The sequence below is a fragment of the Pseudophryne corroboree genome, chromosome 6 (genome assembly GCF_028390025.1).
Source record: "Pseudophryne corroboree isolate aPseCor3 chromosome 6, aPseCor3.hap2, whole genome shotgun sequence".
In the NCBI taxonomy this organism is placed as follows: domain Eukaryota; kingdom Metazoa; phylum Chordata; class Amphibia; order Anura; family Myobatrachidae; genus Pseudophryne; species Pseudophryne corroboree.
Genome location: NC_086449.1, coordinates 469,520,534 through 469,534,294, shown reverse-complemented (window position 1 = coordinate 469,534,294; position 13,761 = coordinate 469,520,534). Strand labels below are relative to the sequence as shown.

The following is a 13,761-nucleotide window of genomic DNA, read 5'->3' as shown; positions in this document are numbered from 1 at the left end:
AATAGTTTTCTGCCTTCGATGTAAAGTACCAGTGGCATGGTGAACCATTCATTGGCCATCTTTTTTTGTGATTGAAGCATTACCACCACTATTAAAGGGCCATTGCTATTCCAAAACCACTAAGAAAATCAACCTCCAGGAACCATGAAGCTAGTGTAGGAAATACTATCACAGGCACTTGATGACAGATGGAGAACTTCATCCCATTAAGGTAAAAAAGAGGACATGCCTCAAATTGTGCAAAATCACCAGAGAGCTTCAGGAGTAAAGAACAAATGGGGGGGGGATCATAGCATAGACAGTAACTAGGTCGACAGTCGCTAGGTCGACAACTATTGGTCGACAGTGACTAGGTTGACATCTGAAATAGGTCGACATGGTCACTAGGTCGTCATAAACAAGGTCGACATGGAAAAAGGTCGACATGCATTTTTAAAAGTTTTTTTGGGTGTCGTTTTCTTCATAAAGTGACCGGGAACCCCAATTAGTGCATCATGTCCCCTCGCATGGCGAGCGAACTCCGGGCAAGGTTACCGTTACTAATTGTAGTCCACGTGGATCGTTAAGTATGAAAAAGCTAAAAAAAACTTTAAAAAAAAAACTCATGTCGACCTTTTTCCATGTCGACCTAGTGACCATGTCCACCTAATGCATGCCGACCAGTAGTGGTCGACCTAATGCATGCCGACCTAAGTACTGTCGACCTAAGGACCGGATACCGAACAAATAATCATAAAATAATAGGCTGAAAAAAATATATAAAAGATAATTTGCAAATCATATGTAGACCATAAGAACACCAATGGGTTCAAGCAAGTATAAAACAGAATTGACCTGGAGGCAGGTTTATGGTCCATGGGGGTCATTCCGAGTTGTTCGCTCGTTGCAATTTTCGCAAAGGAGCGATTAAGGCAAAAATGCGCATGCGCATGGTTCGCAGTGCGCATGCGGTTAGTATTTTAGCACAAAACTTAGTAGATTTACTCACGTCCGATCAAAGATTTTTCATCGTTGAAGTGATCGGAGTGTGATTGACAGGAAGTGGGTGTTTCTGGGCAGAAACTGGCCGTTTTCTGGGAGTGTGCGGAAAAACTCAGGCGTGCCAGGAAAAAACGCGGGAGTGTCTGGAGAAATGGGGGAGTGGCTGGCCGAACGCAGGGCGTGTTTGTGACGTCAAAGCAGGAACGAAACGGCCTGAGCTGATCGCAATCTGTGAGTAGGTCTGGAGCTACTCAGAAACTACTAAGAATTTTCTATTCGCAATTCTGCAAATCTTTCCTTAGCAATTCTGCTAAGCTAAGATACACTAAGATCCCACTCTGCTAAAATCTGCTAGCGAGCGAACAACTCGGAATGACCCCCCATGTGCTATGTGCATTCATCGTGGCTTTAAGGGTTTCACTCAAAAAGGCAAGGCATTGTTCGCACAACTGAAAATATCTGATAAGCATTGGCTACTATCTTATTTGACTCCAACCCATCCGCAATCTAAATGTTTCCATTTTCCCCCAGTTTATTTTTACCTCAGTTTATGTGGCAAAAAATGGCACACTGGAGATGGGTGTATTTCCAGACAGTTGAATTAACTGTAAAAGTTTTGATTTCTGCTCTGTGGTAATCTAAGTTTCAACAACTCACAAAAGTGGAATGCTTTCAAATTTGCCCAACCCATCCAGAAAAACTGTACATCATGCATCTTCCTCAAGACATTTGTTTTGTTTTTATGTGATTTCCATCAGTCTGCTTTTAGTTAAAGATACAAATATATCCTCATATACCTAGCCTCAATCAATATGCCATGCAAGTGAGATGCCTGGTGCGAGTGAGCCACCAGGTCCCGTGTAATTCTGCAAGTTCCTGACATCTTTATCACCAGAAAATGCATCTTAGTCTCAATCATACCTCCCAAGTGTCCTGATTTTCGCAGGACAGTACCGTTTTTTGGGGACTGTCCTGCTGTCCCACATGGGGGCCACAGTGTTTCGCAATGGTGGGGCAGTTGGGAGGCTCCTGTCTCTTGCTGCTCTGCTTAGCATGCGCACAGCATCTATTCATGGGACACAGAAGGACTGGGGAAATGCCAGCAGCTCACAGAGCCCCTGTAGTGATTAAAGGGGGTGTGGCTAGTGATCGACACACTCACATGAAGCCACACCCCTTTTACATAGGCCACCCCCCCACACTTCGTGCGGCACGCAGAAGCCACGTCAGGGAGTTCTGCTTTGCCTGCTCCAGAAATTGGGAAGTATGGTCACAATGTGATGCCAGTAGTATGGACCAGGAGACTGCACTGATTAATTTGATATACAAAATGTGGTGTGGAAAAAGGCTGGTGCATTGTAGCACTTCATATACAAATTCAGACTTAGTTGCACACAGATATACAAGTGTTGCATATCAAATTAGTCAGTGCAGTCTACTGGTGTGATGAAGATGCATTTCAGATTAAAATGACACTAGGCTCTAGCAGAGTCGCATGAACCCATACTTGCTTACTCTCCCGGAATGGCCGAGAGGCTCCCGAAAATCGGGTGGCGCTCCCGGCCCCCCAGAAGAAAAGGCAAGTCTCCCGGATGAGTGCCCACCACCCGCAACCCACCCGCATCACCTACATAACCCCCGGAGGCGCAGCTCAAAGTGCGCGGTCCGGGAGACAGATGACCGTCCCCTGCCTTGCAATGTCAATATTAACGGCATTGCTGGACAGGGGGCGGGGCCACGATGATGTGATCGTGCAGCCACGCCCCCAACCCCGCCCCTAAGCGTCATCAAGACGCATCTCCACACCCCCGCTGCTCCGACCTGGCTGCCTCCTCCCGGAGGGGGCAGCCAGATTGTCGGTAAGTATGCATGAACCTGGTACGCCAAATGGACTGTCTGGCACCACTGCAGCCAAATTGTATGAAGACCCATCTGTATGTTTGTCACTTACCCTTCTTGTTGCTGATACCTGTGTTGTATACTTTAATAAAAATCATTGTGCTAGAGACTTTAATATAATTTTTAGGACTTGTATTATTTTTTACTTTAACCTTTTGTAGTCAAATAGTTAACCTTGCTTACTACTTTATATCATATTTAATCTTCTATGTATTTGATTCCAGCAAGGTTCTCTAGCATATACTGTACTGTAGCATTCTCCACTAAGACATCTCAGCAATACAAATCTCACTCAGGCCTACATTTTCTACCAATTGAACACAGTGTGAATTTGATGAATTGCAGTTGAATTGAACACTAATCCCAAGTGAGTTATCATGAGCCTGCTTAGTATTGGTGTCCATTGTTTACTTGTAGGTCTGTGCCTCTGGGGAGTACCGCTATTTTTATATTGTTTCCCAGTAAGAGGCCCTGAAAGCTTTATTATATTTTTACTTAACTCCAAAGTAATGCAACATTTCATTATCAGGATAAAAGAAACAATTTTTAACATAAAGAGACAGTAGACTATGGTTTATTTTTAAATAAAATAATAAAAGGCCAGTAGAACTGATATATAACACTTTACTGTGACATAATATATGTCAATTATAATGCTGGTTAATATTGACATTATCCTTTTTAATAACAAAACAATAGTGTAGACATTGTGGCATGCTTCTACTGTATTCTTTTTATTTTTCTTAACAACCCTTTAATAATTAAAAAAAAAAATTGTAAAGGAATATGGTAATAATTGCACCCTATTAGCCTAATATGATCCATGCCTCTCAGTTGTCCCGCATTCAGAATGACAGTCCCGTTTTTCTTGGACTGTCCTGCTGTCCCACTTGGAGTATGGTTGGGGGAGCACACACTGCTGCTCTGCATTTAAGGTTAAAGTTAATCTTTTTTTAAATTAATTTGAATAGAGACTATTTGGCACGGACGTGCGGTGAGCTAAATGGCTCAGGAGGCACTAGCTTGCACCTGAGCCAGATTTACATGCAATATATGTGATAAAGGGTACATCTGGGTATCATACAGAGGTGCAGAAATATAAACCCCGTGGAAATTTGGTGAGTCTTGATCAGAGATGTGCGGAAAAGAGACAGGTGAGGTTTGGCTATAAAAATGATTAGAATAATGCAAAGAAGATATTTCAAACATATTCTTTGTATTTGTCATATACTTTATACAGTCAAAACTCTGGCACAAACTTTAGTATGACAGGAAAGGCTCTGCCTCACCTGCCTCACCCCACCGCACGTCACTGCTATTTGGTATATTAATGGGCATAATATCTGAATCCCAGCGGTCGGGATCCCGTCACTCAGAATGCCGACAGTGTCATCCTAAAGTTCAGAATCTTGACAGAACCCGCTACGTATTTTAAATGTACCCTAACTGTCCCCACCCAAAGCCTAACCATAACCATCCCCTCCAATAGCCTTACCCTAACCCTAGTACCTGACCTTAGTACCAAACCCTAAGCCCGGTACACACAGTCGGAATCTGTTGGGATTCTGACCATCGGGATGCCGCTGTCAGCATTCTGACTGTCTGGATCCTCACCACATCCCATTTTAATGCATTTCTCCATATGCTATGAATACTATTGCATAATGTAATCTTTTAATGTCTTTGTAGGCATTGTAGCATTTAAAGAGCACCTATTACCTACACAGTTTAGCAGCCATTTTGTGAGCTGATCTAATGTATGAATCTGTGGCCTAGCTATCCTCTAGGACCTGATGCCTCATGAGCGATGATCATGTCTAATTATCTAGTGTTTATCATGTGCCTTACTTATACAATGGCTCAACTTTGTCTTGATAGCTGATGATGTTGATTATATTAGAAACCCACCTGTTAGGCAATGTTCTATTAGGAAATAAGGAACCTTTGGTCTATTTTCAGTGTCACCATGTACCCCCACTGTATGTTTTGTTACCATTACTAGATCTGGAGCATTGCGGTTAGCTTAATGCACTCGTGGAAGGGCGCATGCACAGAAGAGCCCCTGCAATGTTCTTCTGAGAGCAGATAATCTGGATCTGAGTGCTCAATCATCGCACAAGACAGAGAACCTGGTAAGTGGCTTAGCGTGATCATTGGGCTGCATATGTCTGAAGTACTGTATTACATAAACTGTACTGTGCTTGGGGTAAACTATTGTGTGTTACATGCTAATTATGCATCTTCATGGGCTGGCAACAATCACTCTAAAATCAAACATTTAGAATTGGAAGCCCCCTCCAGAAATCCTGCATTTACCCCTGAGTGGTCCCAACATTGACCACACCCACACACCGCTGAAAAATAGACAAAAGCAAAAAATCCAGCCATAACTGTACCCATGCTTCAATTCTATATTACAGCAGTAATAAGGGTGGTCTTCAGTTTGCCGGCGGCTGGGCTCCCGACGACCAAAATACCAGCGCTGGCATACCGACAGGTTTTCTCTCTCTTGGGGGTCCATGACCCCCCTGGAGGGAGAATAGATAGCATGGCGCGCATAGCGCACCATTGTGCCCACAGCGTGGCAAGCGCAGCAAGTCTGCAAGGGGCTCATTTGCGCTCGCCCAGCTGTCAGTATACGGCGGTCGGGATTCTGTCGCCGGTATGCTGGCCACCGGGAGCCCGACCGCCGGCATAACATACTACACCCAATAATAAATGGTTACTATACAAAATAAAGCATATAGCTATAATACTCAAACACTCCTGCCACTCTAGGCCTTTCTACATATCTGGGCCAGCTTGTATGATCTTACATGGGTGCCTGCAGACTGCAGCGACATATTTAGTTTTAACAGTTCATTTTGATTATATTTAATTCAGCTACAAGGAAACACATTTATGAAAATTCCCAAAAGAATAAGGAAGCAAGATGCCATTCAATAAAGTATAGAAAGTTACAGAATGAATGTAATTTAATCTGCTGCTTCTCTAAAACATTAAATCATTGGTAAAAATCTCTACCTCTTGATACAGGTCACTGAGATCCCCATGATGTGCTTGTCTGGAACACCCTGGGTACTCTTTCACACAACACGAATCCGGGGGCCAATCCATCTCTGTCATTTCCAGCCAGTCTGTCAGATACACCACTCCACAGCACCTGAACTGTTAAGCAATAAAGACATGCCATCATTCATCTTACACGTAATTGTTCCACAGACCATAAGAAATGAACTAAAAGCAATCATGCTCCTCCAAGAGGAAACAGCTTGCTATGTATTGACAAAACCATTCTGCATAATGATAGCATTTTATTCTTAAGTAATGCATGCACATATACTGCAATAAATTATACACATCTTCTTATCTAGTGCGACAACCAAATTCTGACAGAGCCTTGATCACGCCTTATTTGCTTTATTATTTAAATTAAATTTGAGGCATGATTAACGACACATAGCACATCATCCTTTATACAGAACTGATCTCTGAATGTTACTGTTGATCAAGTGTGAAAACAAAACCTTGTACTTCTGGGTTGGAAGAATAATATATGGAGATAAATGTTGCAAGTAAAACTCTTTATGTAAAAAGAGAATAGTACATCCTCAGAAATAGGTATTATTCAGGTGAATATTTTACTGCTGGAAAAAAACATCTTCAATGAACTATGGCCCTCATTCCGAGTTGTTCGCTCGTTCTTTTTCATCGCATCGCAGTGAAAATCCGCTTAGTACGCATGCGCAAAGTTCGCACTGCGACTGCGCCAAGTAACTTTACTATGAAGAAAGTATTTTTACTCACGGCTTTTTCTTCGCTCCGGCGATCGTAATGTGATTGACAGGAAATGGGTGTTACTGGGCGGAAACACGGCGTTTTAGCGGCGTGTGGCTGAAAACGCTACCGTTTCCGGAAAAAACGCAGGAGTGGCTGGAGAAATGGTGGGAGTGCCTGGGCGAACGCTGGGTGTGTTTGTGACGTCAACCAGGAACGACAAGCACTGAACTGATCGCACAGGCAGAGTAAGTCTGGAGCTACTCTGAAACTGCTAAGTAGTTAGTAATCGCAATATTGCGAATACATCGGTCGCAATTTTAAGAAGCTAAGATTCACTCCCAGTAGGCGGCGGCTTAGCGTGTGTAACTCTGCTAAATTCGCCTTGCGACCGATCAACTCGGAATGAGGGCCTATATACAAGTAAGTACTGCAGATGGGTGTAGTATGAAAAGTCGACATTCATAATGTAGACAGATTCTGAATGTCAACAGTCAGAAGGCTGACATGTACATTAGGTCGACAAGCAAAATACTGACATTCAGAAATGTCAACATGGTTAAAATGTTCATAATGTTGATGTTTAACATGTCGACACCCTAAACCCTAACCTGAAAACTATCTCTAACTCTGAACATAAATGTATTGTCAACATTCTGATATCGACACATTAAATGTTGACATTATGAACATGTTGACCTTTTAACCAAATCAACATTTGTGAATGTCTGCATTTTACTTGGTGACCTTATGTCCATGTCGTTATTCTGTCCACATTTGGAACCTATTGACATTCTGACCGCATACCATTGTGATCAGGGCTGATAATACATTTCATTGTATATTCCAGAACCCAATTTCTATGCTAACCTTCATGAATGTAATTGTACAGTATGCCATCATTTCTCTAAACCATGTCCATCTACAGCCATGTAATATTTCAAAAGTAAAGATTCTTGAACATTTTGAGGATTTCACCAGTTTGAAGACCATGCATATGTTTTCATAATAATTATTATTATTTTATTGAGATAGCGCTCTTTATTCATAAGGACTCAAGGCGTTTAGTGATAATGCAATTCATGTTACCATAGCCTCACTCCTTGCTGTGCAGTGACATAACCTGAGTACCCATTGTACAATATATTGGACGATCTTGTCAAATCCACCCAATTCATGTCACATTATTCCACTGGATGTTCTGCACTTCCAACTGCATGGATGATGCATGGATGATGCAGTATTTTGTTACATAAAGCATGTAGTAACATATCGTGTCATTGTACAATGCATCATGTGGTGCATACGGTGATATGGTATACTGTTACATCACATCGGCTCATTGCTGGGCTGTTCCATCATTTAGGTATGTACCCAACTTTTATTCTCATCATCGTGCAACACCAGCAATAACAAGTTCTGTGAATCACATCTTCACCCTTTGCCAGCAGAATGAGAGGACTCTCTGAAATCCCAGAGTCTCCTGGGCATTTTGAGAGAGTGGCAAGTACAGTGTGATGCCTGTTAAACAACCAACAATATTCAGTAAAGAATAAAAATAAAGTGTATTAACCACTGGAATTTAATAATACTCAAAACCAAAAAAAGTTGTTTCTAGTTGTTCTAATTTGCTACTACAGCTACTCCCTACTACTACTAGAGAAATGTGTTTATTTGTTTTATACTGTACAAATGGGATGGGAACCATGCAACTTCAGTGGAAGGCATGCATTTACAAGCAGCCTAGACAACAAAATGTAAACCCGTTCCTGCAACTGATAAAATCTTCTCTGCTCTTTTGGTTTCCTCATTTCAGGATTTATGTATAGGCTGAGGTGTAATTAAAGTAGTTGAACTCCTGCTCAGTATATACCTGTACTGGAGATAGACAGCATATTGCTTGCGGTTAGAGGGCTACTGCTCTAGACTGCACAGCAGCAGTTCCCCATAATAATAAACATTGTAAAATTGTATTCTAGGGTATGGGTCATTAGGTCAACCACACTTAGGTCGACAGTCATTAGGTCGATCACTATTGGTTGACATGCATTAGGTCGACAGGGTCACTAGATCAAATGGTCATTAGGTCGACCTGAACAAGGTCGACATGGGAAAAGGTCGAAATAGTTTTTTTTACTTTTTTTGGTGTTGTTTTCTTCGAAAAGTGACGGGGAACCCCAATTAGTTCACCATGTCCCCTCACATGGCTCGCAAGCTTGGGGCAAGGTGCCTCCCTCCGCTACCGCTGCACTCGGCACAGGTTACTATTCCCAGTCGTAGTCCACGTGGATCGTAAAGTATGAAAAAGTTTAAATTTTTTTTTTTTTTTAAACGCATATCTACCTTTTTCCATGTCGACCTAGTGACCCTGTCGACCTAATGTATGTCGACCAATAGTGGTTGACCTAATGACTGCCAACCTAAGTGTGGTCGACCTAATGACCATATCCCATATTCTAATAGTTCCTGACCAAAACCAAGCTACTAAATGTATATTTCCTATGTGTCTCGTCTGTTGCATCCCAGTGATCCATAATCTGATCTCCCTGATGTTGTCATTTACTTTGTACAAATCGTTAGGTGTTTTTTTTATTGCTTTCATCTTTTATTAGGCACTGCTTATAGTAATTTTTTAATATAGCATTCTGCAGCTTGTATAGCATTATAGTGCTAAACTATATTTTATATGCAATTGTCTGTTATTCACTACTTTATTTGATTTGCAAAATAATGCGACTTTTGTAAATAGTAAATGTATGTATGAAGTATTCTATAGTTCTTTCTGTCAGATCCAGGAGGTGGCACTGTGGAGTTTAATGTACAGTATAACCTACTTCTAAGCAAGTGAGATAAAAATACACTTAAAGGAGGTACTAAACGTATGTCTTTTATGAAAATAAACATTGACTAATTTGCTTGCTTTGTCTTCCTGTCTGAACTACTGTATCCCATGGTCAAAAACTAAATTAACATTTGACCTATAAAACTCACAAAAATCAATGTACTAATAGTAATTACAGGTTTTTTTTGTATCAATGCGTAAATAAGCATTGTCTGAGAAGGGCAACGGCAAAAACTCAGCAATGCACAAGGATAGCTAACAGGACACTAGATATGCATTGTAGTAGACAGGAGCTAAACAGAGAGGCCATCACTGTGACACCGTTAATCATTATGTGTTGCTGAAATTTATTTACTTGCAAGCCTGATAAATCATCTAGAACTTTACAGTTATAGACCATGTCTTCATTTGTCAAAGTTCTGAATCCAATGTTTAACTTACTGTAATTACTGGAAATGCCTCCAAATTTTAAAACCTTTTGATGTAAGTAATTTAATCTGCTGGCAACATTCAATTTTCACACTGCTCGTGCTATAATTGAAAATCTGTATCTAATTATTTTCGGATTCAAAAGCATCTATGAACATACATCAGAGTACAGACTGGTAGAGCAATTGGATCTCTGCATCCCATTTATTAAGCATGTCTTGGGCATAAAGCACAAACACTAAAGCCTAGTGACTAATATATGGTCACCTTGTAATGATTTATAAGGCAGTCACTCATATAGCAAGTTTTACTAGGTAATATGCAAATCCAATGATAGAAGTAAACAAAAAACAATTTATATTCACATTTTTAATTATTCTCGCCACAAAACAAAACCTTACTCTTGTATTACAATTATTCAAACTTATATTTCATTAACATAAAAATACAACAGTGGAATTTTAATGATGAATTTAACTAGGAGGATTGAAGAGGCAGGCATTTTTATACTGGGTTCAGTACCTTAACAAATTCCTATCCTATTGCCCATGAAAACAGGTGTGTTCAATATTAAAAATCGTATTTTTAAAGCCATAACATATTCTCCTACATTACATATAATCTGAAAATGATAGTAATAATGTACAAATTCCACGCAGATGGGTTGGTTAGGCCTAAGGACCGACCACAGAGGGGACAACCAAAACAAAACTGTTCAATTACCATTTACTGACAGTAGTATATAGGACACATGTGTAGCTCAGAATCACCTGTTGTTCAAAAATGTGTCCTTTACTTTTAACTTTCTGAATTTCAGAAAATCTCTTGCTGTTCATTACTCATCTGCAATTCTGGGTCAGTATTCATGATAACCTTTCACACAACTTTTGTTTACTGTTTCAAACAAAGAAAATGATTTCAAAATGTTTATTTGGGAAAAGATTGTTCAATTTAACATGGAAAACAATATTGCTCTGCAATCCTGCATGTTTTTATGCTCATACAAAATTATTCACCAGTCACAGCATTCACTTTATCTGTGGGGAGCTAACATAGGGCCTAATTCAGACCTGATCGTAGATGTGCTAAATTTAGCACATCTACAAACAGTCACACAGACATGTGGGGGGATGCCCAGCACAGGGCTAGTACGCCCCGCATGTCTGGCTCTGTCACCCCCCCCCCCCCCTTCTCCGCACAAGTACAAAATCATCGCACAGCGGCAATGCTTTTGTACTTTAGGAGTAGCTCCCTACCTGCGTGCTGGCAGGGAGCTAACTCGTCGCTGCGAGGGTCGCAGCGGCTGCGTGTGATGTCACGCAGCTGCCGTGGCCCATCCCCCTGCCCAGACCGCGCCCCTAATATGGCAGCCAAACACCGCCGGCCCACCCCCTCCCACCCAGTGACTGCATCTGCCTGTCAATCAGGCAAAGGTGATCGCAGGGCTGAGATGGCCGTCGGCTGACTGGCATGCGTCGGCACATGCGCAGTTCAGACCTGATCGGCTGTGAAAATGCACAGCACCGATCAAGTCTGAATTAGGCCCCTAGAGCTGCTCAATTGTCAAAATTACCAAGCTCTAGATGCAAAGCATTTCGGAACATGACCCTGTGAGATCCCTCCCCAATAATTACCACTAGCACATGAGCAGTCAGTAGGCCATGCATGTGCAGTAGAATGGCATGGTGGTCCAATGGGGTAATTCAGACCTGATCGCTAAGGTGTGTTTTTTGCATCCCTGAGATCAGGTAGTGGCCGCCTACAGGGGGAGGGTATTTGCTGTGTGCAGGTGTGCAATTGCATTTGCTAGAGAGCTGCACAAACATGAGTTTGTGCAGTCTCTGCTCAGCCCAGGACTTACTCAGCCGCTGCGATGATCGGGGCCGGAGCTGACATCAGAAACCCTACCTCCAAACGCCTGGTCCCTCTTGTGTTTTCCCGGACACTCCTACAAAACGGTCAGTTGCCACCTACAGATGGCCTCTTCCTGTCAGTCACCTTACGATCGCCCGTGTGATCACTTTTTTTGCACCATCCCGTCGCTATGCACCGATGACTGGTGCAGTCGTCTGATGTGCCGGCACATTGCGTTGCATACGCATGCGCATTAAGGACCTGATCGCCCACTGTGCAAAAATGCAAAGCAGCGATCAGGTCTGAATTACCCCCCAAATCTAGAAGTAAAGTGATTGTACTAGTGGGGTGAGGTATGGAAGGTAGATAGTAACTAGGTCGACAGTGTCTAGGTCGACCACTATTAGTCGACAGTAACTAGGTCGACAGGGTCTCTAGGTTGACAGGGTCTTTAGGTCGACATGGTCTAGGTTGACAGGTCAAAAGGTCGACATGAGTCTTTTGGGTGTCGTTTTCTTCGTAAAGTGACCAGGAACCCCAATTAGTGCACCGTGTCCCTATGCATGGCTTGGCTCATTCGCCATGCTTCAGGCAAGGTGCCTTGCTCCGCTACCGCTTTGCTCGGCACAGATTACCATTCCAATCGTAGTCCACGTGAAAAGGTTCAAAAAAAGAAAAAAATCTTGAAAAACCCATGTCAACCTTTTGATCTGTCGACCTAGAGACCCTGTCGACCTAGTTACTGTCAACCAATAGTGATCGACCTAGTTACTGTCGACCTAGAGACCGGATCCCGTACTAGTGATCACTTTATTTCATACCCATAGCAAGGCTAGGTTCCCTGTACTTGCATGTGAAAATTGTTACATTTCAGTGAAACTAAAATTATTATTGCCTCTAGTAGCGGTGATAAGAAATTATAATTACTGTATCTGGAACACTTCCTGATAAATGGTAAATATGCTCTAGTGTCTCAATCAGGACCCAAACACTACTGTACAGGAAACTGCTCAGAACAATTTTTTTCTTTCCTCCATAAATAGGGATCATCGCTGACATTGGATTCTCAATGTGTTACTGCAGCTGTGCCTGTATCCTAGCAACAAGCTCACAGCTGTTTATTGTCCCACTTCACAGTATAGGCCATGTTTAACAGTAGTTCCCTCCAAAACACATTAGTATTAGATTCTCAGATTCATGGAATCTTACTACCATCGCTAATATTGTGCATGTGTTTCATTCACACTGATTTAAATCTATTATATAATGCTGTCAAATGTCTGTCCCTGACAAACACAGTCAGGAGGCAGATGGAGATGGGTCCTCCTTCCTCTCAAGATGCCATCTTTTCCTTTTCCTTGCCCTCGGAAAATCCTAAGACATGGTAAGACAGTCGAAGATGAGAGGGAAAAGGGGGACAGAGATGGCAGTGCAACGCACAACAGCTAGTAACCCAGCAAATGATATGTCTGTAATACTAGTAATAATAATGTGATTTTATGGTTCATTTTATCACATTTGATTATAACTGATGGCACTGGGAGGCGGCCAAAAAATACAATATATTATATGAATCCAACATCAAATAGACATTGCAGATAGCATTCAATAATAAAAAAAAACACCATGGATGCAGTGGCGGATCCAGGGGGGGGGGGGGGGCACTCGGGCCCGTGCCCCCCCTATCATTTGTGGCCGTTCTCCCTCCGTCCATCCGTCCCCACCGCACAGGGAGATGACGGGCGCCCGCTGAGATTGTTTTACCAGCGGGCGCCCGTCTCCCTGCACAGCGGCAGCCGGAGGCAGGAGCTCAGTACTGAGCTCCGGCTTCTGGCGCTGTCACTGTGCGGCATGCGCTATGGGAGAGACGTCTCATAGTGCTGAGTAGAGGACGCCAGGAGGAGGTCTGGAAGCGGGAACGGGGCTCGGTAAGTATGTCGTTTTTTATCTTTCTTAGTACAGCGGGGGCATCTACTAGG

General features: G+C 42.4%; 1 protein-coding gene across 6 annotated transcripts in view; it reads right to left on the bottom strand.

The window, feature by feature from the left end:
• TSPAN12 (tetraspanin 12) overlaps nucleotides 1–13,761 on the bottom strand; it is a 363,516-nt gene that overhangs the window by 24,844 nt on the left and 324,911 nt on the right. For 5 of the 6 annotated variants that reach the window (XM_063927212.1, XM_063927213.1, XM_063927209.1 and 2 more), the window contains one exon: nucleotides 5,905–6,048. The exons of the other annotated variant lie outside the window; for it this stretch is intronic. In XM_063927212.1, coding sequence (XP_063783282.1) covers nucleotides 5,905–6,048 — 144 coding nt within the window. The remainder of the gene's footprint in view (nucleotides 1–5,904; nucleotides 6,049–13,761) is intronic. 6 annotated transcript variants of the gene reach the window in all.